The sequence below is a fragment of the Bathycoccus prasinos genome, assembly GCF_002220235.1.
Source record: "Bathycoccus prasinos genomic : Chromosome_6".
NCBI classification, from domain to species: Eukaryota; Viridiplantae; Chlorophyta; class Mamiellophyceae; order Mamiellales; family Bathycoccaceae; genus Bathycoccus; species Bathycoccus prasinos.
Genome location: NC_024003.1, coordinates 235,774 through 261,423, shown reverse-complemented (window position 1 = coordinate 261,423; position 25,650 = coordinate 235,774). Strand labels below are relative to the sequence as shown.

General features: G+C 48.6%; 16 protein-coding genes across 16 annotated transcripts; 8 read left to right on the top strand and 8 right to left on the bottom strand.

Annotated features, from left to right (window-relative positions):
• Positions 1 to 98: 98 nt before the first annotated feature.
• On the bottom strand, positions 99 to 3,023 carry Bathy06g01470 (predicted protein; the record flags this gene model as incomplete). Its single annotated transcript, XM_007512501.1, has 1 exon — positions 99 to 3,023. The coding sequence occupies one exon, from the start codon at positions 3,021 to 3,023 to the stop codon at positions 99 to 101; it is 2,925 nt and encodes a 974-aa protein (XP_007512563.1).
• A 782-nt stretch (positions 3,024 to 3,805) lies between these two features.
• On the top strand, positions 3,806 to 4,552 carry Bathy06g01460 (unknown protein; the record flags this gene model as incomplete). Its single annotated transcript, XM_007512477.1, has 1 exon — positions 3,806 to 4,552. One exon carries the CDS (start codon positions 3,806 to 3,808, stop codon positions 4,550 to 4,552), a length of 747 nt encoding a protein of 248 aa, XP_007512539.1.
• A 332-nt stretch (positions 4,553 to 4,884) lies between these two features.
• Positions 4,885 to 6,117, bottom strand: Bathy06g01450 (arsenite methyltransferase; the record flags this gene model as incomplete). The annotated part of the gene is made up of 1 exon (XM_007512609.1): positions 4,885 to 6,117. One exon carries the CDS (start codon positions 6,115 to 6,117, stop codon positions 4,885 to 4,887), a length of 1,233 nt encoding a protein of 410 aa, XP_007512671.1.
• A 163-nt stretch (positions 6,118 to 6,280) lies between these two features.
• On the bottom strand, positions 6,281 to 7,963 carry Bathy06g01440 (predicted protein; the record flags this gene model as incomplete). Its single annotated transcript, XM_007512538.1, has 1 exon — positions 6,281 to 7,963. The coding sequence occupies one exon, from the start codon at positions 7,961 to 7,963 to the stop codon at positions 6,281 to 6,283; it is 1,683 nt and encodes a 560-aa protein (XP_007512600.1).
• Positions 7,964 to 8,072: 109 nt separating this feature from the next.
• Bathy06g01430 (predicted protein) lies at positions 8,073 to 10,037 on the bottom strand (the record flags this gene model as incomplete). Its single annotated transcript, XM_007512373.1, has 1 exon — positions 8,073 to 10,037. The coding sequence occupies one exon, from the start codon at positions 10,035 to 10,037 to the stop codon at positions 8,073 to 8,075; it is 1,965 nt and encodes a 654-aa protein (XP_007512435.1).
• A 680-nt stretch (positions 10,038 to 10,717) lies between these two features.
• Bathy06g01420 (conserved hypothetical protein) lies at positions 10,718 to 11,713 on the top strand (the record flags this gene model as incomplete). Its single annotated transcript, XM_007512385.1, has 1 exon — positions 10,718 to 11,713. The coding sequence occupies one exon, from the start codon at positions 10,718 to 10,720 to the stop codon at positions 11,711 to 11,713; it is 996 nt and encodes a 331-aa protein (XP_007512447.1).
• A 183-nt stretch (positions 11,714 to 11,896) lies between these two features.
• Bathy06g01410 (predicted protein) lies at positions 11,897 to 13,099 on the top strand (the record flags this gene model as incomplete). The annotated part of the gene is made up of 1 exon (XM_007512462.1): positions 11,897 to 13,099. The coding sequence occupies one exon, from the start codon at positions 11,897 to 11,899 to the stop codon at positions 13,097 to 13,099; it is 1,203 nt and encodes a 400-aa protein (XP_007512524.1).
• A 67-nt stretch (positions 13,100 to 13,166) lies between these two features.
• On the bottom strand, positions 13,167 to 14,153 carry Bathy06g01400 (unknown protein; the record flags this gene model as incomplete). The annotated part of the gene is made up of 1 exon (XM_007512662.1): positions 13,167 to 14,153. One exon carries the CDS (start codon positions 14,151 to 14,153, stop codon positions 13,167 to 13,169), a length of 987 nt encoding a protein of 328 aa, XP_007512724.1.
• A 210-nt stretch (positions 14,154 to 14,363) lies between these two features.
• Bathy06g01390 lies at positions 14,364 to 15,239 on the top strand (the record flags this gene model as incomplete). Its single annotated transcript, XM_007512295.1, has 1 exon — positions 14,364 to 15,239. One exon carries the CDS (start codon positions 14,364 to 14,366, stop codon positions 15,237 to 15,239), a length of 876 nt encoding a protein of 291 aa, XP_007512357.1.
• Positions 15,240 to 16,220: 981 nt separating this feature from the next.
• Bathy06g01380 (photosystem I subunit X, chloroplast precursor) lies at positions 16,221 to 16,606 on the top strand (the record flags this gene model as incomplete). The annotated part of the gene is made up of 2 exons (XM_007512548.1): positions 16,221 to 16,262; positions 16,304 to 16,606. 2 exons carry the CDS (start codon positions 16,221 to 16,223, stop codon positions 16,604 to 16,606), a joined length of 345 nt encoding a protein of 114 aa, XP_007512610.1.
• Positions 16,607 to 16,664: 58 nt separating this feature from the next.
• Bathy06g01370 (predicted protein) lies at positions 16,665 to 17,801 on the bottom strand (the record flags this gene model as incomplete). Its single annotated transcript, XM_007512698.1, has 1 exon — positions 16,665 to 17,801. One exon carries the CDS (start codon positions 17,799 to 17,801, stop codon positions 16,665 to 16,667), a length of 1,137 nt encoding a protein of 378 aa, XP_007512760.1.
• Positions 17,802 to 18,163: 362 nt separating this feature from the next.
• Bathy06g01360 (fertilization-independent endosperm protein) lies at positions 18,164 to 19,858 on the bottom strand (the record flags this gene model as incomplete). Its single annotated transcript, XM_007512673.1, has 1 exon — positions 18,164 to 19,858. One exon carries the CDS (start codon positions 19,856 to 19,858, stop codon positions 18,164 to 18,166), a length of 1,695 nt encoding a protein of 564 aa, XP_007512735.1.
• A 288-nt stretch (positions 19,859 to 20,146) lies between these two features.
• Bathy06g01350 (unknown protein) lies at positions 20,147 to 21,058 on the top strand (the record flags this gene model as incomplete). The annotated part of the gene is made up of 1 exon (XM_007512513.1): positions 20,147 to 21,058. One exon carries the CDS (start codon positions 20,147 to 20,149, stop codon positions 21,056 to 21,058), a length of 912 nt encoding a protein of 303 aa, XP_007512575.1.
• Positions 21,059 to 21,204: 146 nt separating this feature from the next.
• Positions 21,205 to 22,104, top strand: Bathy06g01340 (predicted protein; the record flags this gene model as incomplete). Its single annotated transcript, XM_007512781.1, has 1 exon — positions 21,205 to 22,104. The coding sequence occupies one exon, from the start codon at positions 21,205 to 21,207 to the stop codon at positions 22,102 to 22,104; it is 900 nt and encodes a 299-aa protein (XP_007512843.1).
• A 66-nt stretch (positions 22,105 to 22,170) lies between these two features.
• On the bottom strand, positions 22,171 to 23,355 carry Bathy06g01330 (hypothetical protein PGUG_01454; the record flags this gene model as incomplete). The annotated part of the gene is made up of 1 exon (XM_007512693.1): positions 22,171 to 23,355. One exon carries the CDS (start codon positions 23,353 to 23,355, stop codon positions 22,171 to 22,173), a length of 1,185 nt encoding a protein of 394 aa, XP_007512755.1.
• A 325-nt stretch (positions 23,356 to 23,680) lies between these two features.
• Bathy06g01320 (hypothetical protein) lies at positions 23,681 to 25,513 on the top strand (the record flags this gene model as incomplete). Its single annotated transcript, XM_007512566.1, has 1 exon — positions 23,681 to 25,513. The coding sequence occupies one exon, from the start codon at positions 23,681 to 23,683 to the stop codon at positions 25,511 to 25,513; it is 1,833 nt and encodes a 610-aa protein (XP_007512628.1).
• Positions 25,514 to 25,650: the final 137 nt, after the last annotated feature.

Here is a 25,650-nt window from a genome sequence, read left to right as displayed (position 1 = left end):
GTTTATACAGTACATGACGCGCTAATTTATAATACACACACACTTTTAAACGAAAACTCTATAACTAAATGCAAGTTGCTTGTACGCGCTCTCGGTTCCTAAACCTCGACGGGCCCGTTCCCTGATCCTGATAAAGGATTCTCTTCGTCTTCGTCGGTAAAAGGTGAATTCGCATCGCGATAGTACCGGTTCGGAATGCCTAACCAAAATTTCCACATCTCAACACCTCTATCCCATTTGAAAGTTTGATCCGTATCGCAAGGCACGTTTGTTTTCGTGAGTTTGATTTCATCGCTGTCGTCTTCTTTTTCCATCGAGTACATGGCGTACATGCCTTCGTCTCGGGAACCGACGTTGGCGTCGTTGTCTCTCGGAAGCAAAACCGCTTCGCGAATGACAACGCGCGGGGTTTTTTGCTGTTGAGAAGAAGACGACAACGACGACGACAACATTTTCTTTTGTCTGTTCGCCGCGGTATTACTCGATTTTGTCGTCAAGTACTGTGCCGTAGCTTGACGAAGTTGTATTCTCTCGTCTTCCGAAACCGAATCTTCTTCGATGATACGCTCGATCCAACCGTCCGCGTCTCGAAACAACGACGCGTTGGTCTTCTTAGAATCACAAAGTATCTTCACCATGCGCGATCTCGTTCGCGCGTCCGTTTTCGCCGCATTTTCCTCGCTCTCGCCTCTACAAAACGTTTCGTACACTCTCACCGCATCTTCGATTTTCGAATCCGCGGCGTAGGCGTCGATGATGACCAAATAACTCGCTGCGTCTGGCGAAACGCCCGTCGTACTTTCCAACTCGCGAATCAAATCAACGGTTTCATCAATCTCACCGCTCTTTGCCAGGGCGTTAAACGCCGCGTTGTATACTCTCACGTCTACGCGCACGCGCAAACGATCGATTTCTGCCAGGACCCATTTCGTCCCGCTCGCGTCTCTTCGCAAGGCGAAGAATTTCAACAACGTCGCGTACGTGTACTGATCTGGTTTCAATCCCGACTCCGCTAATCGCGAAAGCCATTCGTACGCATCGTTCGGTCGATCCGAAGCTACTGAGGCGTCTATTAACGTGTTGTACGTGATGAGATTTGGCGAACACTCTGCCTCTTCCATCTTCTTAAAGACCTCGTCGATGACTACTCTGGCGTAGTCGTCCACTCGTTTATTCTTCACGGAGGAATTGGACGAGAACAAGACGGAGACGCGTTTGAGAATGGCGTTAAACGTCGCCGTCGTCGGTTTCACGTTCACCGCTTGCATCACTTCTAACACTTTAAACATCTCGGTAATGATTTTCTTTTCTTCTTTTAAGCTCCCCGGCGTTTCGAATTCGCTGTAGTTGAGACCGTCAATGAACGCCGTAAACGTGTGCACGTTTGGTTTCACGTCAATTTTGTCTCTTCTGAGCATGCCGTCGAACAACACTTTCCTCGCCTCGTCGACCCGTCTCGCCAGACACAAACGTTGGATGTACGACGTGTACGCGCGCACGCCTGGTTTCGACCTCGCAGTGGCGTACTTCTTCCTCCCAGCGAGTTCAAGAAACTCTTCGGCTTTATCGAGTCGATTGCACTTGGCAAACGCGGTGACTAAAGCGCCAAACGTGGCTTCGTTTTCCGGGACGTTGAATCCCCGCATCATTTTCAGCGTCGATTCAATACCTTTGACGTTCTTTTCGTCTCCAAACGATTCAATCAACACGTTGAAACAAGACGCCGAGAGTAACTTTGGATTGGCTTTCGATAAAAACCGTTCCGCCTCGGACCGCTTCTTCGCGGAGACGAAAGCTCGGACGCCGGAGACGACCGCGTTGTTGTCAAACTCGGCCGGAAACGTTTTCTTCTCCTCCGTGAGGTGCGTTTCAAGACGTCGCCAAAAATCTAACGCCGTGTCCAACGTCGGCTCTACTCTCGGTCCGAGTGCGAGACACTTTGGATCGAGTAATTTCTTACTATTATTATTGCTACTGTTACTACCGCTACTCCTCGCCGCCGCTGCTTTCAGAGAACTATACGGCGCCTGCCGTTGCAACCTGCCATAGTACCCTTGCTCGTCTTCTTCTGAACAAAACTTGGCTAATATCTGAATCACGTCGCAATAACTTTCCAACGAACAAAATATCTTTTCTCCGCCTTTCCGCGCTTTGTACTTCTCTTCGGCTAACTTGAACACCGCCGCGACGTATCTCATGCGACTCGAACTTCTATTTCTATATCCCAGCGCTTTCGTTCGCGCCCTCTCCACGCGCACGAGCAACGCAATCGTCGCTGGGGAAACGATCGACACGGCGTTTTCGCCGTACTTCCCGCTCAAACACTCCCTCAACAAAGCGCAACAGTGCAACACGCAGTCTCGATCGATGGCCAACGCTTGCACGGCGCTGAATACGGTCACTCGTAAACCTGGTTTATCCGGATTCTTTTCCAGTTCAGAGAGAACGGATTGGCATATTTCCGCCGGAGTGGCCGTTTTCGAAAACTGCGACATCATCGAAGAAGGAGCAGAAGAAGAAGAGGAAGACGAAGCCGTCGACGACGTTGGTCTTCGTTGGTTCTTCCCGTACGACGCAGAAGAGTTTGGAGACCTCCAAGACGTAACGTTGTTGTTGTTCTTCGTGGAGGAGGCGTTTGCTGCGCTTTTGCTGCTACTCGCACTCCCACTCCTCCACCGTCGTCTCTCATCACGGTTCTCCTTTTCCGCGCTTTTGCTCGTTCTTACGCTTTCTCTTCTTTCGTCGTCGTTGGAAGAAGAGGACGACGGCGGATAAGAGGAAGACGACGAAGACGCACAAACCGACGAAGACTCTCGACGCCGCCCAAACCCGAAAAAGAAGAAAGGACTGTTCTCATCATCATCATCGTCGTCATCACCGTTCCTCCTCTTCCTTCTCTCCGTCGTGAAAGTCGTTCTTCTGAAACGCTGTCGTTTCTCCCGTCGCGTTGTTTGCCCGACACCAAAAATGCCTCTTCCCGACGACGACGACGTCGTCACGAGGCCCAATTTCGCACTCGTCATCAATGCCTTCGTTCTCTCTCCTAGTAGTAGTAGTAGTAGCAGTAGTATTCGTAGTACCACCACGACGAGCACAGTTTATGTGTTACTGTGCCACATCAGAGAGAGAGAGAGAAGCAAAGCAGTTCCCTCTTCTTTATATCGTTTTATTGTAAAGTCATCGTGATTTTTGCGTACGTTCCACAGAAGAGTCAAATGTCGTTTTGTGCGAACGAATTGCGAGCTTTTTTTTTTCTTACTCAAAAGTACCAACACCCTAAACAATGCAACACGCCAGACGCTGTCTTTTTTGTGACGACGGTCCAAATTTTCGTTCTCTCTGCCGCTTATTAGAATCCTCACACGTATTCGTAGAAACACACTTAGAGAGAGAGAGAGAGAGAGAGAGCAGAAGAAACGCTTTAAAGCGAGCACATCGTAAAATATATATAATCGGAGGAACTAAAGGTACGACTGACTGTAACAGAGTGAGGTTTTGAGGAGAGGAAAGAGAGAGAGATGATCATTTCTCTCCTTTTCTCTCTCTCTCTCGGGAAGGAGTCGGGGGATTCAAACGATCACAATAATCAAATCTTTCTTTCTCCGGTCTCTCTCTTTTTATATAAACCGTCTCTCGTCTCCCTCTCGAAACGCTTCGAGACGCGAGAAAGCGAGATCTGCTTTTGTTGCGCGAGATACTCTCTCGGTTTTGGCAATCGCTGACGATTTTACCGCCTCTCTTTTACCATCATCATCATATTATTATCATCCCACAGAGATCATCAAAAATCGTTCATTAGGAAAAGATGGCGCCTTCCAACAACAAATATTTGGAAAAAATCAAAGGCGACGTCTCTTTACATCGAGAGAGAGGCGCACAAAAAGGCGGCGGTTTCGAAGGAATCCCGTGGTTAGAGGACGAAGAATGGGACGGTCGAGTGTTGTGCTGCTCGGAATCCGTGTGTAAGAAACTCACCGCGTTTGGGTTTTTAATGTTAGTCTTGGGGTTGATTTTTGGCTTGTACGTGTACGAGCCGGAGAAGGAAAGCGCGGCTTTTATCGCCTACACGGGGAGTGGATTTTATACCCCGATCGCGTCGGTTACCTCGCGAATGGCTGTTGAAGGGTACAACACGGATTCGTTTAAAGCGGGACAGAGAAATGCGTTTACGTTGTCCATGGCGGAGTATTTGAACGTGCCGAGCAACGCGACGAAGGTGATTTTGGTGGAGGACAAATTGTGGAAGAAGAGAAGAAGTTTGAAAGCGTACTACGGGTTTGTGGACGTTGGGTACGTGGCGTACGCGAGAGATATGGAGCACGCGGATGAGTTGAAGACGAAGATTGAAGCGTTGGTGTATTCGGTAGAAGGAGATGCGAACTTGGCGTTTGTGCAGTTGTTGAAGAAGAACGGGGTGAACGCGGTCACCGTCCAAGGCGTGTACACGGAGTCGTTGATCAAAGCGCCACCGCCGCCGAGCCCGCCGCCGCCGGGACCGGGGACGGTTCCGGGCCCGCCGCCAACGCCGAACGACGAAGGGTCGCCGGCGTAATTTGATTGAGTAAACAACGAAAATGTGTTTAAATCGAGATGATTTGAATGCGCTTTTTTGCTCATATTGATGGGATTGTACAACAACAACAACAACAACAACAACAACACATGATAAGAACTGAATAAACGAGTGTTAAATATGATGAGAGCTTTAATATACGTATACATATATACATGCATATATAATGTTTTAATGAATTTTTAAAAACCGCGTACTTAAAACACGATAATAGTCAAATGATGGTGATGATGAAAAAAGTGGATTTGTTTTATTTTCAAGGGTCTGTGTTTTTGTCTGTTTCTTCTGTGTTCTGTCTTCGAAAACGAGAACTAGCAGCACGCCCCACCGGCTGGAGCACCACCACTCGACGCCGCCACTGGACTTGGTCCGCAATCGAACAACCCGTAATGCTTCGATCGATCGCCAACCACGTCGAAGTGTTTCCCCAACCACGTCTCGCCTAACATAGATCCGGTGTTCCCGCACACCAACATCGGTTTCCCGGTTTCCAATCTGTGGTGGTCGTCCAACGAATACGCGTTCGGGTTTCCTTCGATTGTTCCTTTGTACACCGCGTACTGGCCGTAATCCTCGCACAACGTTTCCAACCTCCCGGCGGGTAACTTGAACAACCTGTACGTGATTGAATAAAACGTAGCCTCGCCCAATAACTCTTGCAACTTTTCATCCTTCACTTCAATCACGTGTCCTTCCAACACTCTCGGATCGGTAAACCCAACCGACACGCACAACCGTTTAAAGTCTTCCACGTACATCGCCCCGCCTAAACACTCGCCCAACAAAACCGGATCCTTCCTCAACTCTTGATCCAAGCGTCGATCGCAATACACGTCCGAAAAATAAAACTCGCCTCCGTCCGCCAACGCGTCGTACACGCCTTGCAAAACAGCCTTCTTATCCGGACTTAAATTCACCACGCAGTTGGAAATGGCTAAATCGATCGTTCCGTTCTCAACGCCAGCCTGTTTCACGTTCTCGATTTCTCCTTTCACAAACTTCATGTTGTTTTCTTTATACCCGAGCGTTTGCTTGCAATACTCGTCCACGTACTTCCTCGCCACGTCTAACTGATTATCAGTCATATCCACGCCCGTCACGAACCCTTTCTCCCCGACCAAACTCGCCGCCACGTAACAATCTCTCCCCGAACCGGAGCCTAAATCTAAAACCCGTAACCCTTCGATCCCTTGCGGCGTCGGCGATCCGCACCCGTAATATTTCGCCTTGATTTCATCCGGCACCAGACGTAAACATTTTTTAAGATACGTCGGCAATCCACCGGGCGTGCAACACGCGCTCGTTTTCAAATCCGCAGACGTCGTCAGCGTTTCCCCGTAGTACTGTTCCACGGATTTTTTGATCAGATCGTCGCCGCCTTCGATGGTCGCCCCGAGGAGCGTGTCCATCATCGCGTTCGAAGAGGAAGAGGAAGATGCTTTCGTCACAATTCGATTACTCGTCGAAACTTTTTTCTTTTGCTGCTGAACTTTAGAAAAGAAGAAGAGAGGGGACGAGGTCGAAGCGAACGACGCGGAGGACATTAATTTTATAACAACGCGAAAGAGAGTTTCAGAGAGACTTCGGCGGTGGTGGTGGAAAGATGTACTACCGCTTTGCAATGAGGAGGGGATGTGACGTCGTTTTTTTTTGGAGTTTCGTCTCACGAGAGAGTCTCTTTCTACAACTACTATTCTACTACACTTATTACATCTTTTTTTTCACGTTCGGTTGATTCTGAGCGCCTTTATGAACGACTCGATTCTTACCATCGAAGGTTTCCCACGTATCTATGTTCTTGCTCGCTTCGTTTATGCACGCGATCAACAACTTGACCAACTCGTTGTCGGACTTTTCCGGCGGCGCGAGCAAATCTCTCGGCGGTATGCCGTTTTGGTAGGTTCGCTTATCGAACCTCCACTGGCCGAATTTACCCGGGGTGAACGTGCCGTTTAAGGCGTAGTCCATGCCGTAGGTGAAGTGGATGGAGAGGAAGTCACCGATGGACTTGTCCCAGGGCGGTTGCGCGGTGAGCTGCGGGCGCAAGTCGTGTTGTAATCCGACGCGGTAGGCGGCGATGGTGTAACCGTACATTTCGAGAACCCATCCCCAATCTCGATTGGCTTCTTTGTCTTTTTTGATCGCTAAGGTGGTTTCTACCCAAACTGGGGCGAGTCGTTTCAAATCGTCTTTGCGAATGAAGACTGGGGAGGAACCGATCGGATCGACTTTTTCGATATCTTGAGCGCTCATTTTATCGTTTCCGACGAAGCGTTTGACTAAAGTTGGCCATCGAGACGGTTCGATGTAAAAGAACGGGAACGCGGCCGGTCGTTCGCCAATCATCAGGTTAGGAATCGGTTTGATGTACACGTGATCGGGTTCAGCCATTAACACGTACGTTTCTTCAATTTTGTCGCACTTTTCAAAGTACTGCATAAACGCGTTTGGTCTGCTCAAGACGACAAATCCCATCTCGTTGTCTAATCGATCGACCACGCAGGTTGGAATTTCCGACATCAACGAATCCGGTTTGTCGTGCAAAACTCGAGTAAAACCACCCATTTGACACGGCTCTTCCTTCGTTTCCTGCTCCACGCATATCTTTTTCTGTTTCTTCCAGTGAAAATACATTACGCGCACTTGCCACGCCTGATAGACGTTCGCGTTCGTCGTGACCAACGTGTGAAACTTCCGATGACTCCCCGGGTCTCCTTTTGTCGGTAACTGCGGTGCCAAACTCCCACTCGTCCACGGATTCGCCGAATCTTTCGCGCCAATCGCCATCTCCGGCCTCGCTTGGTGCTTCAACCAACACGCTCGATACTTTTGCCCTAAACACCCGTTCGCGTCCCCGCACCACACCCACACGTTGCACGCCCGGTCGCCGACGGCTTTCCCGTCCGGGTTCATGGAGAGACAATCCTCGTGACACTCTCTCGCGCTCGATTTAAAGTTGTTCTCGCCCCATTTCGACACGGACCCGGAAAATTCCGCGTGAACTATTGGATTAAAATCGCCCCATTTGCCTACTACTTCTAAAGGTTGTTGTTTTGCGTTTTTTCGTTGTTGCAACGAACCACCACCACTCTCGACACCATCATCACCATCATCATCATTTTTCGAAGAAGATGAAGACGAATATCCTCCCGCGCTGCTTTTTGCAACGGAGTAAGAGGAGGACGCCTTCGTCGACTCGCTCCTTTCCAAACTCGAAGAAGAAGAAGACCCCGCCGAGTGCAACAACAACTCTCGGTGTTCTCGATGAGATCTTTTCGATTGACTCGCGAAAAACGCATCGAGCGCGTTGAAGGTGAACAAAAACGCGGCGAAGAACGCGAGCAAACGCGCGAGACGCAAGGTTTTGCGTTCGCTCGTCGTCGTCCGCATGATGATGATGAAGAGGAGGAGGAGATAGAGGAGGAGGGAAACGAGTTTTGTGTGTTTACCGCGCGAGTAAATTTGTGAGAAATTTCGCTCTTTCTTCTTTTCTCTCTCGTTATCGTCGTCGATCGACGCTACCGCCGCTGCTAAGGCTACTACTGCTACCAGTGCTAATGCTAGTGTTAGTACTGCGCTTGGAGGAGGAGGAGAAGGAGGAGGAGGAGGACACGTCGTCGTCTTCAGAGGAACTCGTATCCGAACGCTCTTCGTTATCGGCTTCGGTATCGCGCTCGTCGATTGGTTTTCGTTCCGAATCGGAGAGCGAGGAAGAGCGGTCGTCGTCGCAATCATCATCATCTTCTTCTTCTTCTTTCTCTGCGTTGTCGTCGTCGTCCTTCTCGCTTTGTTGATCGTCGTCGTTGCTCTCTCTTTCCGCTCCACCACCTTCGTCCTTTCGTCCTTTCTCTTGTTGGAACCTCCGTTTGCGTTCGTCGATGTCGGAAGATCCTCCTCTCGAGCTGACCGAGGCTTCGCTTCCGCCGTCCTCGTCCGAGCTTTGCTGTTGGCGAAGAATGTCTGGGACGTAGTTTTCGTCGAAAACGACCGGAGATTCGAAACCTCCCAACTCCTCGTCGTCTTGGTAGTTGTCGTTTCCGTCCTCGTTATCTCCTTCTTTCCCTTCGTCGACGTTTCCTCTTTTCTCTTTAAACGTCTTCATGCCGATGGAATTGTTCCCAAACACGTTCACCAACGCGTTTTTCATCTTCATCCCGATACCCTCCTCCTCTCGACTCTTTCCCTCCTCCAACAACGCTTGCTCGCTCAACTCTAAGTTTTGCTTATATGCAATCTTCTCCTTTACTTTTTCTAAATCCTCGGTAAACTCCGCCAACCGTTTCTCCGTCTCTTTCTTTGCGATTTCCGGGTCTTGCTCTTGCAACAACAATCCTCGTTTCCGCATGTGCTCGGCGAACCGATCCGCGCTATCGTCTTCGTCCGCGTACTGTCTGAAATCAAACCAACTCGGCGGTATTGGTTCGCAGAAAATCTCGAAACAGTTTTTGCAGCAATTCCCCCTCGTGTACGGATTCTCCGCGTCGCTCCTTTCGCGGAAGTTTTCGTACGTCGTTTGGTTTTGCCAAATCAACACGATGTGGAACGCCGAAAGCGCAAAGACAAACATAAACCCAAACAGAGCGATTATGCCACAAAACAGAGCCGCTCCAGACGCTCTCAACGCACCAGTTACCGCTTGAGTGTTCACCGACTTCCCCGTCGCTGGATCCACCTCGTCGTTTCTCTCGTCAATCTCCACCAAAATGCTCAACACGCAACTACCCACGACGAAACCGCACCATAACGTCGTCCCAAACACGAACAATAAAAAATGTCTATAATTCCTCCTTCCGATGGTCGTCCCGACCCACGGACAGTGATGGTCAAACTTCTCCACGCAATCGTTATTTATCGAACAGTGATGCGCTCTCGGCGGTTGGAAAAAATTCGTCGTGTCGTTCCATTTCACCGTCACGAGTTTCTTCGTCGGTTCGTGCGGCACGTCTCGGACTCGTTCCCTCGGCGGATCGTTCCGGTCTCTCGGTGGCGGTCTCGGTAGTCTCGGAAGTATCCCAGGATCCATCGTCCCGGTTCTCACTAAGCACGCTATAACGTATATCGGCCAAACCGTCGAAACCGCTTGCCACGCCCACGAATATTCTCTCGACAAATCCGGCGCGACTGCGCTCGTAAACACCACGGACGGGACTAAAACTAAAACTATCGTGTTTAAAAACGCTTTGTAATTCGGACCGACGATTATTCGTCCGTCCCAGAAGAACTTGTCGTTTCCCGGCCATATTTGGTACACTTTTTGCCTCTCTCTTTCTCTTCTTTCTGAATCGTCATCATCTCCGCTCTCCGTCTGCTCATGAGCTCGCTCTTCGTCGTTTGAATCGTCTGAATACTCGTGAGTGTTAGTATTACTCTTCTCGTCTGGAGCGCGTCTTTTCCCTCCTCTTCTTCTCTTTCTCTTCTCGTTTTCTCCTTCTCCTTCCCCGGGTGGAACGAACCAATCCGACATTTGAGATGATTTGACGAGCGTTAAAAGTACACTCGAGATGAACGCTACTCACCAGAAAAAGCGACGATAAAAACGCCCAACAATATCAACCAACCTCTGCGTCTCTCTTTTTCTCTCTCTCTCTCTCGGGCTTTGTTTATGAGTATCACTCTTTCTCTCCTTTTTGTGAGGGGAAAAACGCCTCTTTTTTCCCCTAAAATACCTCAGAATGTTCCCGTGCGTCATTCCGCGCGGATTAGGACTTCGTTTCTCGGCAGCATCGTCGCACCAAAAGTCGTCGTCACGAAAGCATCCTCGTCCGCGTCGTCGTCCTCGTCCTCGTCGTTCGTTTGTTTTCGAGAAGAAAGGAAAAGAAACCAATCGTTTTGTTCTCGCTGTTGGTGCGACGACAAAATTCGAAAGATACAGGAGCAGTTGGAGAGAAACGCGGAGGCAAAGCCGCGCTTTGTCGGCGATGAAAAACGAGGACGAAAATGGTCTCGAAGCAGCAACGTTCGAGGAGGAGGAGGAGGAGGAGGATTTTGATGATTTCCAAACGAAAACACTCGAAGCGTTTCATTTATTCGCGGTGCCAAATTTGGAAAGCGAGAGCAGAACGAACTACTAAAGGGAAAGCGGGGAAGAAAATCGGGATCGTAGGCGGCGACCGGAAGTACGCAGGCGCGCCGTATTTTGCAGCCATGGCGGCGTGCAGAGCAGGCGCGGATTTAGTGCACGTGTTTTGTCACGAAGAAGCAGCAGGGGCGATTAAGAGTTACTCTCCGGATGTCATCGTGCACGCGTGTTTGAAAGACGAAAGAGACGCACGCGAGTCGGGAGTAAGTCTCGAGGACCTTCAAGATCAGTTTTTGAAAGAGAATAGGGAGATGATATCGAGGATGGATGCGATTGTTATCGGTCCTGGGTTAGGGAGGGATAGTTACACGTGGTCGTTCGCGCGTTTATGTTTCAGCATAGCGAGAACCGTAAACGCGCCCGTTGTATTCGACGCGGATGCGTTGTTCATGATACACGCTTCCGAAACGCTTAAACCGCTTGTGAGATTTACGATGGAAAAAGCCCCTCCTGTCGGCGTCAACGGTTACGTCGTTTTCACACCGAATGTTCGCGAATATACGTATGGTTTCGATCCTAACGATACTACTGGGAAAACTGTGGACAACGTGGACGCTTTCTTGGAATCGAGCGACGGCCACGTAGGAAGTTGTCACACGTTCTACCCTAGCATCTTAGCAAAAGGCGCGGACGATATATACGTGCATTTAGTGAAAGGATTGAAAGAAGGTCCAACGAAATTCGAGAACGTTCCGGGATCCAAGAAGCGATGCGGCGGTCAAGGCGACATACTCTCCGGAGTCCTCGCTGTCTTTCTAGCTTGGTCGAACGACCGATACAGGGGAGACCTCGAACGCGACCCGGAGACGATGACTAACGATCTAAAAGTCGAACAATACTTCCGTAAATCTTCAAAACTCGCCTGCTTCTCTGCCTCGAAACTCACTCGCGAAGCCGCGCGAAGAGCCTACGAAAAACAGAAGCGAAGTTTACAAAGTTCGGATATTTTACTCGAACTGCCAAACGCGCTCGAGGATTTGTTTCCGTCCGTCCTTTGCGACCCCGCTAAGGAGGAGGAGGGAGACGATGACGATAAAGGCCAGAGAGAGATTGCAGAGTAGTAATAGTAATAGTCAAAAAATAGTTTTAGTTCATGTCGTTTTTTCTCGCGTCCTCGAGTCGCGCGTCGTTGTTTGAGAAGCCCTCTTTCCTGTTTCCCTCAGTTTGCTCTCTTCTGTTCTTTTCGATCGGATTAAAAATCTCATCAAACGTCACACAAAACCACGCGCAAAAACCCGAATAAAATGCCGCCAAAGAAGAAAGAAGTGGAGGAAGAACCTCTCGGCCCGTGGTCGTTGGGTCGTTTTTCGAGCAACTTGAAAGTCGGCATCGTCGGCATGCCGAACGTCGGGAAATCGACCTTGTATAACGCGTTGACGAACTGCGCGATTCCGGCGGAAAATTTCCCGTTTTGCACCATCGACCCGAACAACACGCGCGTGAACGTCCCGGACGAACGCTTCGATTGGTTGGTGAACACGCACAAACCTAAATCTGTGGTGCAGCCGTATTTAGAGGTGGTAGATATCGCGGGTTTAGTGAAAGGCGCGGCGGATGGTGCCGGTCTCGGGAACGCATTTTTGAGTCACATTAAAGCGACGGATGGGGTGATTCACTGTTTGCGAGCGTTTGACGACGCGGATGTGATTCACGTGGAAGATCGCGTTGATCCGGTGGAGGATATCGAAATTATTACGAACGAGTTACGAGTGAAAGATTTAGAGTTTATGAATAACGCGAAAGCAAAGTTGGATAAAGATAGACCGACGGCGCCCGCGGCGAAGAAGGAGAAGGAGAACGAGATGAGCACGATTGACAAAGTGATCGAATGTTTGGAGAGTGGGAAGGACGTGAGGAATAACATGGAGAACTGGACGACCAACGACGTGATGTATTTGAACAAGTACGGGTTGTTGACGTCGAAACCGGCGATGTATTTGGTGAATTTGAGCAGAAATGATTTCCAAAGGAAGAAGAATAAATGGTTGGTGAAAATCCACGAGTGGATCCAAGCGCACGGCGGCGGGTCGTTGATTCCGTTTTGCGGCGAAGTCGAGGCGGAATTGCAAGCCGTGGAAGGCGAAGAGGAGAAGGAGAAGTGGTTGAAAGAGAACGAGTTGACGACGTCGTTGCCGAAGATTATTAAGACGGCGTTTTCGATGGTGCATTTGATTTATTTCTTCACGGCTGGACCGGACGAGGTGAAAGCGTGGTGCATTCGTAAAGGATACAAAGCGCCGCAAGCGGCTGGGGCTATTCACACCGATTTCGAGAGAGGGTTTATTTGCGCCGAAGTTATGAGTTTTGACGATTTGAAGAGCATGGGTACAGAGCAAGAGGTGAAAGCGAAAGGGAGGTATAGACAGGAAGGGAAAGGGTACACGGTGGAAGACGGGGACGTGATTTTCTTCAAGTTCAACGTGAGCGGAGCGAAAGGTAAGAAGTAATGAAAGGCACAAAATAAAAAACACACATATAGAGAGAGAGAGAGAGAGAGAGAGAATGAGTCAAAAATCAAACGCGAGAATTATATGGTTGTTTCTCGATCCATTCGCAAATCTTTCTTCGTTTGTAAGCGTCTTCGCACCCGTACGCGGCGCGCATACAATCGACTTTATTCCACGGACAGTTCTTCACCTCCCTCAAATACCTCAACGCTTTGATGTTTCCCAACAAAGATGCCCACAAACACGCGGATTCGTCAAATTTTGCCTCACACTGTTCGACTAAATACTTCACCACTTTATCGGTGTGATTATACGCCGCGTTTCGAACGCACTCTGGGTCGCGTTTCAAAATCTTCTCTTTCACGATCGGTCTCTCTCGAACGAGATGACGAATTATCGCAATCGTTGCGTTTGGATTTTTAAGTGAATTAGCCCCGTTTCCTCGAATTAAAGCGTGAATGTTCTGTCTGTTATTCACGTCCAAGCCTCGATCGAGAGCCAGTTTGCACATCTGGACCGTTCGAATGTTAGATATCTCCTCCGGTAACGTAGGCAGTCTCGATTTGGCTTTAATCGACGCTTCAAAGCACTCGCGAGAACACGCCGCGAAATTGGAGATGTTTTTATCCAAATGCGGTGATATGTGGAACGAGAATATCTCCGGGTGCGTTTGCAAAAGTTTCTCGAGAGGAGCCTTTAAAAGATGTATGTTTTCGGTTTTGGAAGAAGAGCTTCGTTTTTGTTGTTGTTCTGGTGTTTCTTCTTCGTCTTCTTCTTCTTCTTCTTTAACTTCTTCTTCTCGCCTTCTTCCAAAGAAGAGAAGAAAACGAACAGACGTTACCGCGCTTTCAAAAACCAGTCTCCACATCCTCCACAGACCGTTCACGCACGCGTCGAAAACAAAGCGTAAAAACGGTTTGAAATTTTCAACGCATATAGCGAACACTCCGAGACAAAGCCAAGAAAAAATGGCGATCGAGGCAAACGCGACGAACGCGATTTGGAGGAAGATAGTTTGAACCCGGTGGACGAAAACGTCGAGCATCATCGTCATCATCGTCGGTATTTAGTTGTTTGTTCTTTTCTTCTTCCTCTTCTTTTTTCTCGTCGTTGTGAGCATTATTGCATGTGACATGTGTTGGATCTGTCTTTTCCAAAATGCGGCATTCAAAACGGCCACTTTTTTTCTTCTTGGAAAAAACAATCATCAGTAGAGTATCAAAGAAGAAGAAGAAGAAGTGCTGTTTTTGTCTCTCGCAAGGTCATGTCGAAAGTGACGACGCGAGCGCAGAAAAGACGAAGAGGGGAGAGAGATGTGTGGGATTTGATCGTGAATAACGACGATATTTGTTTCCAACACATTCTTCCGAGATTGAATCGAACTGATGTGAAATTCTTGTATGGAGTGAATACGGAGACGAGAAAGTTGATTAAGAGATCGTCTCGCGCGGGTGATTTGAAAAGGAAGTTTAAAGTGAGAGAGATGTCGTCGATATCGACTTTGGAAGTTGCGTGGGAGCATTATCCGTGGGGTATGTTTAGAAAGGACGACGAAAGATATTTCTGCTCGGAAGTTGCTCAAACGAATAAACTCGAGTTGCTCAAGTGGGCGCGAGAGGAGAAAAAGTGTGATTGGGATTCAAGGACGATTAATGCGGCCGCATATCAAGGTAATCTGGAAATGGTAAAGTATTGCGTGGCAAATGAGTGCCCTAATGATGAGGGCGCGTGTGCAAGTGCTGCCGAAAACGGTCATCTCGAGTGCCTCAAATACTTACGCGAAGAAGCCAAAGCGCCTTGGGATTCGAGAACTGCCTCATGGGCGGCTTTAACTGGTCATCTCCACATACTCGAATATCTTGTTGAGCGTAAGTTTGATAAATATCACGTATTTGCGTGCGAGTGGGCAGCCGAGTACGGCCACTTAGACTGTTTGAAGTACTTACACGAAACCGCCAAAGCGCCGTGGGACGAAAAAGCGGTACGAGAAGCGCACGAGAACAACCAACCCGAATGTGTACAATACCTCCTCGACAACAACTGTCCTCTCCCACCCGGTTGGCGATACGAGGACGGAGAGTTATATTCAGAATCAGAATCAGAATCAGAATCAGAATCAGAATTAGACTTCTTTGAATAATAATACTTGTACTGCGCGCGCAAATAGTACGCGAAGCACCTTCCTCGGGCCAACGCGTACGGACATACATACAAAAAAAAACATAGAACACGTATTAACACGACACGTCAATACTTCCACGCGTGCACCGAACGAGGTAGGCGTTGTTCCGCGGGGCAAAAAAAGCGTTGTGTTGCTCAATACCGGGCTTTGGGGAAACGCGTCAGTTTTGCGAATCATACAACAAAGCACATATAACAAACCTCGAACCGATGACTGAAGGAAGCGAGTTAGTCTTTTTGTTTTATATCCAACTTTTGTGTGAAGCTCACCCTTGCGCTGACAAGAGAACAGAATTTATCTGTCGCCTAGAAATATTAGGCGCACGCTCTAACCAAGCTGAGCTCTAAAAGAGGAAGAGAGTTAGTCCCGCGAACACACAAAGGTGAAGGAAACGCACAATCGAGCATATCGAGCATATCGATGCCATTTTCGGCGGATTTAGTATATAAGAATTCTTCTGTATTTTTGAAACCCTAAGCGAATCTTTCCCTCTGAAAAAGCCGCTTTGAAACGAACGAGAAAAAAAAGGTCTGTGATTGAAATCTCTTCATAAACACACACTCTTTTATAAAATAGAATCATGTTCGCCGTCTCCTCTACCACGACACAGTTCGCCTCCGCGAAAGCGCAGTTCAAGCACACCAAGAAGGTAATACTTTAACATAGTTTTAGCGCGATGAAAAGAGTCGAATTATTAGTAAAAAAAAAATGGAAGGATTTTGCGGGTGGTGATACGGTTTTTTTCTCCGTCGTTGATCTTCCATCGTTTTTTCTATATCGACTCGAAGAATATCATCTTTTCAACGAGAAAGCAGCATAAACAGAAAAAGGAGGAGTTTGGTTCGATGATCGTCGAATGAACAACTTTTTTTCTGGTTCGATCGTGTGTCGTCGTTTTTTGTCATCACAAAGAAGCGATCGTAATCAAAGAAGGGAAAAATGAGAGTGATCTATGCGTGCAAAAAAAAGGATTCAAATTCGGTCTCATTTATACTGACATTTTCATTTCTCTGTTATTAAAGACTCAACAAAAGAGTAACAGAAAATCCTCCGTTGTCACTCGCGCGGACTGGTCTTTAGGCTCGGACGTGAACAATATCGTCGTTTTTAACACCGCGGCGTTGTTGTTCGCCGGCAGATTCGGGTTCGCGCCGACGGTGAAGAAGAACTACGGCGGCTCCACCTCGTACGCCATGACTGAAGCGGCGAAGCCGGCGGTTGGCTCGAGAGATCCGGCTGGGTTCACCGCGGTGGATGTCTTGGCGTTTGGCTCCTTGGCACACATCATCTCGGCGGGTGAAATCTTTGGCATGCACATGAAGTAATTACTTTACAGTTGTTATACGTACTAATAAGATCCAATTTTATACACTCATGTACCTACTAATTATAATCATTCGTTAAAATGGAAATCTCCAACAAACTCTCCACTGGATTCCGGCAAATGGGGCACTTGTTCGATTGAAATCGCAAAGCTCTCGCGCACTCCGAGCACATGCACATGTGTCTGCACGGTAAAACCGTCGTGTCTTTCGGTTCCGACAAACAAACGACGCACATGATTTCATCCTCTTCCTCCCGCTGCTGTTGTCGTTGCTGCTGCTGAAACTGGTCCAGGTTGTGTTGCTGTTCTAAACTATTGTTATTATTGTTGTTGTTGCTACTGTTGTTATCGATCCCGTAAATCTCTTGCAACTCGTACGAGCTCCCGTTCACGAAGATGTGTTGCTTGACGACTTGTAATTTGACCAAATTTTCTTCCGTTGTGCTAAGAGACTGCGGCACGGAACAGAACGTCGTTTGCGCTTGAACACTCGCGTCGACGCTTTCAAACGCCTTCACTGGATCGAAATAGTGTTGTTGTTGTTGTTGTTTTTGCTCTCCTTCTTCTTCTTCTTTCCTCTCCTCGTCGTCTTTTTTAAACAACACCCGATTCGCCTCCTCTTGCGTTTCCACCTGATCCCCGACGCACTCTAATCGTATAATCACCGCAAATCCATCCGTCGTCTCTTCGTTATTCGTCAAACTCCGCAGCGAACACTTCACCTCCTTCCCAATCGCGACGGAAACCGTCTCGCTAAACCCAGCCTCGCACGGCTTCCTGTGCGCCACCGCGATAAATTTGCTCGCGCCCATCCCCATCCATCCTTTCTGGCACACGTACAACGACGCCGCGCATTTCTTCGTCGCGTCGTACGTAAACTCGATCGCGTTCGCCTCCATCGAAATGAGCACCGAACTCTTCTTCACGTTCACGTGGTTTCGAATGGTGGACGTTTTCTTCGTAATCACACCGTCGTTGTTGTTATTGATATCGTTCGTAGTCGTGGTAGTCGTATTCATCGAGAGCGGTGGTGCTGGTTCCGGCACGAATCGAAGTTCCGTCCGTCCTTGTTCCTGCTGCTGATTCGTATTAGTAGTATGGCTCCCTCGTAACCCACTTCGAAGCCTCGCGCGCGCGCGGAGACTCGCTCTCGGATCGTCGTTTTCCCGTCCTCGACTCGAGTGATTCGCACCCATTTTCTTCTTTAACTTCTTCTTCTTTAACTTCGTTCAAAAACCACTTTTGCACCTTACGTATACGCGCGCGCGTGTGTGTGTGTATATACTCTGCTTAAACTTGCTCTCTCTCTCTCTCTTATACGGTTATTGTATCGATGAAGATGTGATGAAATGTGATGATTTATAGTTGAGATCTGGCGATTTTTATTCCTTTTTTTACTTCTCTCTGCTATTAAAAACTAATACGAATAACAAACTTTGCGGTGGTGCGATGATACCAACCAAATCTCTCTCTTTCGAACGAATACGAACGACGCATCTGAAGCTGTACTGAGCGTAGCTAAAAAGAGCAGCAGCACGTATTATTATTATTATTAAAATTAATCAAAGAAGTCTTCTTGAAACTCCTCTATATCCCAGCGATAGATGTACCCTCCGTCGCATCCGGCGAGGACGATTTTACCGTCGAAGGAAACCTCGGCTTGACGGACGACGGTTTCTTTCGGGAGCCCTTTTAAATCGGCGACGAGAACGTCGTCGTCGTTTTTGTTGGTGGTGGTGGTGTGGTAGTGGTGTGGCTTTTCGCGTTTACGTCGATGTCGTCGGCGGAAAAACTCATCCTTTTCCACTTTGACTTTTTCGTCGTCTTCTTCGGAAGAGGAGGAGGAGGAGGAAGAAGAAGACGAAGAATCGAAATCGTCGTCGGCGTCGCTATCGTCGTCGCTCTCGTAAAATTTCCACACTCTGACTAAACCTTTCGTGTTTCCGCAACACAAAACGCTCGCCTCTTTCGCCAAGGAAAATCGAACCCACCAGTTTTCCGCGTCGACCAAGTTGAAACTTTTCAGCTTCCTGAACGATCGCTTGAACTTCTCGTCGGCGCCGCCGTATTTTTGAATCCCTACTTTTTCGTCCTTGCTGTTGTTGTTACTATTATCGTTATTTTTATTCGTATTTTCATCCGCTTCCACCATAGCGGCGTCTTCGTCCGTATTTTTATTATTCAAATAGAAATCCGGCGTCCACGCTAATATTTTATTCTCCACCGATTTCGAAAATATAACCTCCCCGAAGTATCTCACGCAATCGACGAAGTGATTGTGCGCGTGAAACGTGCTAAACTCTGGCGCCCGAACCTGCGCGGTTGGAAACTCTACAATCTCATCCTCCCAAAGCTCTGAATCTTCAATCGCTTGGCTCACTTTCTTCCCTCTCGTCGACCAGACTTTCACCGCGTTATCCATCCCGCCAGTCGCGATGACCACCACGTCCTCTCTCCCGCTTTCCGGACAAAAGTGTAAATTCGGATGAAAATCCACCGACAAAACGTCGTTCCTGTGCCCTCTCGCTCCGGCGAAAATAGCCACGCACACCCCGTTGCTCACGTTCCACAACCGCACCGACAAATCTTTACTCGCGCTCGCGATAATATTCGGCATCGCCGGATGCGCTCTCAAATCGTTAATCTCCCCGCCGTGCCCGACCAACGCGCCGCAAAAATCCTTCTTCTTACAATTCAAAACTCTCACGACGCCCTTCGCGCCCGCGCACGCGATGTATGGCACCAACGCGTTCTTCTTCGAACACCAGCAACACGTGTAATACGTTTCGTTCGGATCCGCGTCCACGTAGCATTGCAACAACGTCGTTCGTTCGACCGTTTCTTCTTCGTCTAACTCTTCTTCTTCTGTTACATCTGTTTCTAATTCTTCTTTACCAGCAGCATTCGTCGCGTTATTGTTCGCATTAGAAGCGGCATTATTGGCCTTGGTCTTCTTCTTCTTCTTTCCATCCTCCTTCACCACAAAGTCGTCGATTTTATACAGCATCAATCTATTCGCCGCGCACGCCGCGAACACGTGGTACCACTCCGGGTGCAACGTGTTAAACAAGACAGAGTACACGGACGTGTCGCTTCGTTTTCTCGTTTGTTCTTTCGTCGTCGTTTGCTGTTGTTGCTCGTTGTCTTCGTCTTCTTTTTCGTGGTGTTGTTCCGGGCAACAGTCGATGTTCCCGGTGAGCACGTACCGGAGTTTCTTCTTCGTTCGCGTCTTCGTGCCTTGTTTTCCCCCCATTGTTATTTTGGTAGCGCTCTCGTAGTGTTCGCAGTATTCGTGCGCGTTTTTGAACGTTTCGTCGCGTGCTCTTTTCTCAACGCGCGGGTGGTTTTCGTGGTGCGTCACCGGAGAGGAACTTTAAGAAGATTGGTGCGGGAAAATATGTGGAGTCGTAGGGAGTACGAGTTTAGGGTTTACTTTAAACCCTAAACCTTCGTACTTGTTTCATTTTCAAAGACAGACGGAATACGTGATAAACGCAAACATGGACGAACGAGAAGACGTTGGAACGTACTAAACGCAAACATGGACGACGAGAAAGAGGAGGAGGAGGACGATGTGGTATTTTCCTCCCGTCTGAAATCTGTCCTCCTGAACGCGCCGAAAGAACTCTCGCGCGCGATGTTCGACTTTGCATCATCATCCGCAAAATTCGCTTTGACGACGACGACGACGAAGACGCGCGCGAGAAGAATCATCATCGAATCGCACGACGAAGAAGAAGAAGAGAACGAAGAAGAAGAAGAAGAACGAGGAGGAAAAGGAGTTATGCTGCTGCGAGAGCGGTTGCAACCGTTTATTACGTCATCGAGCGACGACGCGGAGGAGAGAAGAACGAGTGCGTGGTTTTTGGAACAGTTGAACGAACGAGTGGTGAAACGAGTTCTCGTCGAGATGACGACGTCGATGGTTTCGAAGAAGGAAAACAATCTCGAAGAAGAAGAAGAAGACTGGTTTGAAGCCGTCGTCGAAAAGGTGGTTGAAAGCAGTTTCGCGTTCACGACGAAGAAGGAAGAAGAGGAGGACGAGGAGGACGAAAAGAAGGCTCGCGTACGATTGAAAAAAATTCTTCGTTCTCGGGCGAAAGAATGGTTCGAGAAGACAATGACTTTGACGAATTCGTCGCAAACGCGAGAAGGAAGGAAGAGGCGTCTTCGAGTCGGAACGCCGAGATTGGTGGAGTACGATTGGACGGCGTACGCGACGAGAGCGAGCTCGTCGCTGGAGTCCCTCACTTTGAACGCGTCCTCCGCCTCGTCCGTCTCCTCTGCCTCTCGCCTCCGCCTTTCGCTTCGCGTATCGAAAGAAGAGGAAGAAGAAGAAGAAGAACACCAACACCATCGCTTAGACTTAGACTTAGATTCGCTCTCCGTGCTCGTCGACGCTTTGCGAGATGCCAAAGTTGCCGTCGTCGCCGCTTCCGGCGGCAACATGTAGAGGAAAGTTTTACGTAAAACTCCACGACGCACCGCTTTTGCGTGGAAAAACGGCATAAAAAGCTCCCCTAATACTACACACGCAAAACATCATCGTCCCTCGCTCTCTCTGAATTAAACGAGTATCATCGCGATCACGCAATAATAATGCCTAAATCCAAGCGTAACAAAGTCGTCGCGTTAACCCAGGTGAAAAAAAAAGACCGCAAGTGGAAAGAATCTTTAGTCGAATCCATCCGCGATGCAGTCGACACCTACCCGTCCGTGTTCGTCTTCCGATGTAAAAACATGAGGAACGAAACGTTCAAAAGCTTACGCGACGACGTGTCAAACACGTCGAGATTCTTCGTCGGCGGGAACAAGTTAATGCGAGCAGCGTTACTCGGGAAAGAATCCGAGGAAGGGTTAAAGACGTTCGCCGAACACATCGTAAACAATCGTGATGGAAAAGATGATGATGATGATGATGGCGGCGGCGGCGGCCAAAAACAACAGAAAGAGACGAAAAAACAGCAACGCGGGCGGCAAAACGAAGAATTTGATTTGAACACGACGACGACAGGGATCGTGTTCACGAACTTGAGCAAAGAGGACTTGATGCAGGCGATGGAGGCGAAAGAGACGAAAGATTTCGCGCGGGTCGGGCAGATTGCGACGGAAACGATCGTCTGTCCGGAAGGTCCGGTGAAGAATTGCTTCGACGTGCCGATGTCGCACACGTTGGAGGCGATGTTGAGGAAACACGGTTTGCCGACAAAGTTGAATAAAGGGGTCGTGGAGTGCGTGAATGAGAAGATTATTTGTAAGAGAGGAGTGAAGTTGAGCTCGGATCAGTGCGCGTTGTTGAGGCAGTTTGGGTATAAGTTAGCCACGTTCAAATTGAGATTGGTCGCCGGGTGGGAGAAATCGACGGGGGAGACGGAAGTGTTTATGAACGAAGACGATTCCGAGGAGATTTTAGATTACGGGACGGACGAGGAAGAGGAGGATAGATTCGCCAGCGATGGGTTGCCGAAATCAATGATGCTTCCGGAAGGAATGCTTTAAATATAATAACTACTTTTGCGCGCTGTACCGTTACCGTCGATGTTGTACCTTTAAAAAACTATTCTTCTATTTACTAAATCTGTTGATACTATGTATTACTCCTTCTTTTTTGTCTTCTTCTTCTTCTTCTTCTTTAACTTCTTCTTCTCTCTTCTCTGGGGCGGCTACTATATATTTATCGATGACATTTTCGGTGAACCATTCCAACGAGAATTGCATGTGATGCGCGTCCGGGACGACGTCAATTTTCATTCTGTTCTTTTCGTCCAACTCTCGCAAACACAAACCGTCCTCTTCGTTCAAGTAAAATTTAGTCTCTCGCACGTTCAACAATTCCGACGACTTCTCCTCGGTGTACTCGAACGGTACCGAAGGCGCGTCGCTAAACACGGCTGAATCTCTCGGAACGACTACTTCGTCTTTTTCGAAGGAAAACATCGCGAACACGTCGAGATTGCACATTTTTTCTCTTCTCCTTTGTCCCGTTTTCCTCTTTCTCTCTTCTCCTCTCTTCTCCTCGTCGTCGCTCCCATCGTCTTCACCGTTAATCACGCTCAACAAACTCCCCGACCGCACGTACTGTTCAAACCTCTTCGCATCGCTCACGTCTCGAAAATAACTCGCTTGCACGCTCTTACTCTTCAACATCTCGCTATACGCCGCTTTACTCGCCACCTTTCTCGAATACTCGCACCATTTTCGCGACAGCGCGTTTGCCATCGTTTTATCGCATCCAGGAAACTTCCACACGCCTGAATGCGGCGCTCCGAACGTGATTAACGCGTTGACTTCGTCTTCGCACGTTTCGACCATAGCTCTCGCGAACACGCCGCCTTGCGAAAACCCGAGGAGTATCGTCTCCACCTTATCGTCGTTCTTCTTCTCGGTGCTCTCAAAGTCACGGTGCATCATCATCATCTCTTCTTTCGCGTTTCGCAACTGCGCGCACCCGAAATCTTTTACCAGAGAAAACGCGTCTCCGATGAACCCGGAGATGAAATCGCGCATTGAATTTCGACCAAACTTAATTGAGATGACTTTCGTCTTCAACGCGTCGTCTGCGTCGCTTAATCGGCGTTCGATCACGCGTTCAATCTTCCCTAACGAGAGTGGATCACAGCACGTGTCCCCCATCCCGTGCGTTAACACGATCAAAATGTGCTTCTGTTTTTCTTCTCGTTGTTGCCCGCGAGAACACAACGGAAGAAGACAAAGAAGACAACCGAGAAGCGCAGGACGACAGATGCGCATTTTCATCCTCATCGTCTCAACAGCGCGCTCTTTTAGTACGCGCACCCCCAAAAGTGTCTTCGAAAATCGCTTTCGGCGTTTCACCGCACACAAGGACGAGCGCGTTTTCGCGAGAGGTACTCGTTTTCGAACGCGTACTAACAAAGCGCTCTTTCTTCGAGTGCGTGTGACGCATTTCACTTGCATTTTAAGGGGGAAAAGCGCTTACCTTTTTCGCCATTTCTTACGCGCAAATACGCACAAAACGCGAGCAATAATGAGAGAGGAACCGACGAAAACCAACGCAGTTTCAGAGAGCAGCGGTGGTGATTTTGCGAGTCGTCGAATGTACCGACCAGAGCACTCGCCGGAGAAGAGATCTTCGTCGTTCTTGCGGTTGCACACCGTTGGGGACGAACGGGTGCTTTCCGAGACGAATTTTGCAACCACGCGAGAACGTGAACAACAACGCTTTAATTCTTCTTTCGAAACTCGCGATGAAGGAAAAGAAAAAGAAGAACGCGCAGAGAGCGCGACGAGGAGAGCAGAAGCGTCTTCTTCGAACGCTATTCTCGAGCGATTCTTGAAGAAACTGGAGAGAGATTTACAACGAGAGGAAAAGAAGAACGGTGTATCAGGTGCCCAGTTCTTCGGTACGGAGCAACACCCTCAAAATCGTCTTCAAAATCAGAAAGAGACAACGGACGACGCGTTCCATTTGTTGCGAAAAACTTTGGAGGAATCCAAATCGTCTCTCGAGAACGAGAGAATAGCGTACGCGTCAAATGTGTTGGAACTGGAAAGGGCGAAACGAGACGTAATTTCCCGGACGAAGGAAGCGATGGAGGAGGCGAAACGAACGAGAGAGATGGAAGATCGAGAAAACAAGACGAAAGAGAGAGGGATGCGCGAGGAAATAGATCGGTTGAAACGAACGGTGAGAGATTTTGAGAGGAAGAAAGAAAACGAAATAGAGGTAGTGGAGAGGCGATGCGTGGACGCGGTGAACCGAGCGAAAGAGAAAGAGCTGAAGATTGAAGAAGCGTGCAAGGAGAAGATGCGACGGATGAGCGAGGAGAAAATCAGGGACTTGGAAACGATGCAGATGAAACATAACATGGAAATGGAACACGTGCGATCGAAGCTTGGCGAAAAGAGCGAGGATGAATCGGAGATTAGGAAAAAAATGCGAGAGATGGAAAGCGAATTGGAGAAAGCGAGACGAGACGCGAGAAGAGCGAAAGAGGAGAAGGAAAGGTTGAGAGAACAAGCCGGAGTGGCGAGAAAAAAATTAGAAGAGTTGATGGAAACGATGAAAACGAGAGATACATCCCGAGATGCAGAAATTGAGCTGATTCGAGAGGAAAGCGGAAGACGCGAAGAAGAGTTTATGGAAACGGTGAAAATGAACGAATTGAAACGAGATCGAGAAGTTGCGGAACTTTTGGAGCGAAGCGAAAGAGATGCAAAGATGATCGCTCGGTTGGAAAAACGGGCACAAACTGCGGAGACGGCGTCTATTGCGGTGAAATTTTTGTGCGAAGAAGCGCAGAAATCCATAGAAGATAGCGAAATTGCTGCGGCGTACGCCGAGAGAAGAGCCGCGCGGCTCGCGAGTGGATTCGGCTCCTCCTCTTCCTCCTCGGACGTATCATCCTCAGATGATGACGATGATGATAATGAATACAACAATAAAGAGGAGAAGGAGAAAAGTAAAGTGAAGTTTAGAAAGCGAGCCGATGCGGCCAATCTTCGATTGGAGCGCTCGTTGCGAGATGCGAGAGCGACGTTGCGCGAGTGCATCGAACGCAAGAAAACCATGCTGTTAGAAACCGAGTACGACGATGTCAACGACGAAAACGATGCAGCGTCATACGAGGAAAAAAGGCGGGAAGTATTTGCATTCAACGTTGTGAAGGACGTCGCTGACATTCGCGTTTCTTTTCTCACGCGCGCGATTGCGAGCGTGCGATTGTCGCGCCGATGCGGCGCGCTCGAAGGTTTGATCGCTGGTCGAGCCGATCGAACCGTCGACGAGGACGAAGAAGAATATGGAAAAAATATTCGCAAAGATGATGACGAAGATAACTATCGCTCCATGAACAATACCATAAACACGATTGAGGAGGAGGAGGATGAAGATGATGACGATGACGATTTAGATTACGTCAGCTGGTAGTAAAATGTGTATGTAGTGTGCGAGGTATTTTTCATCTATGTAGATTAAAAACTGCTCTGCGCTTGTTGTTGTTGTTGATGTAATTTTTCTCTACGCACTCGCGTCGCTCTCGCGCTTTCGAGCAACGCCATCGCGCT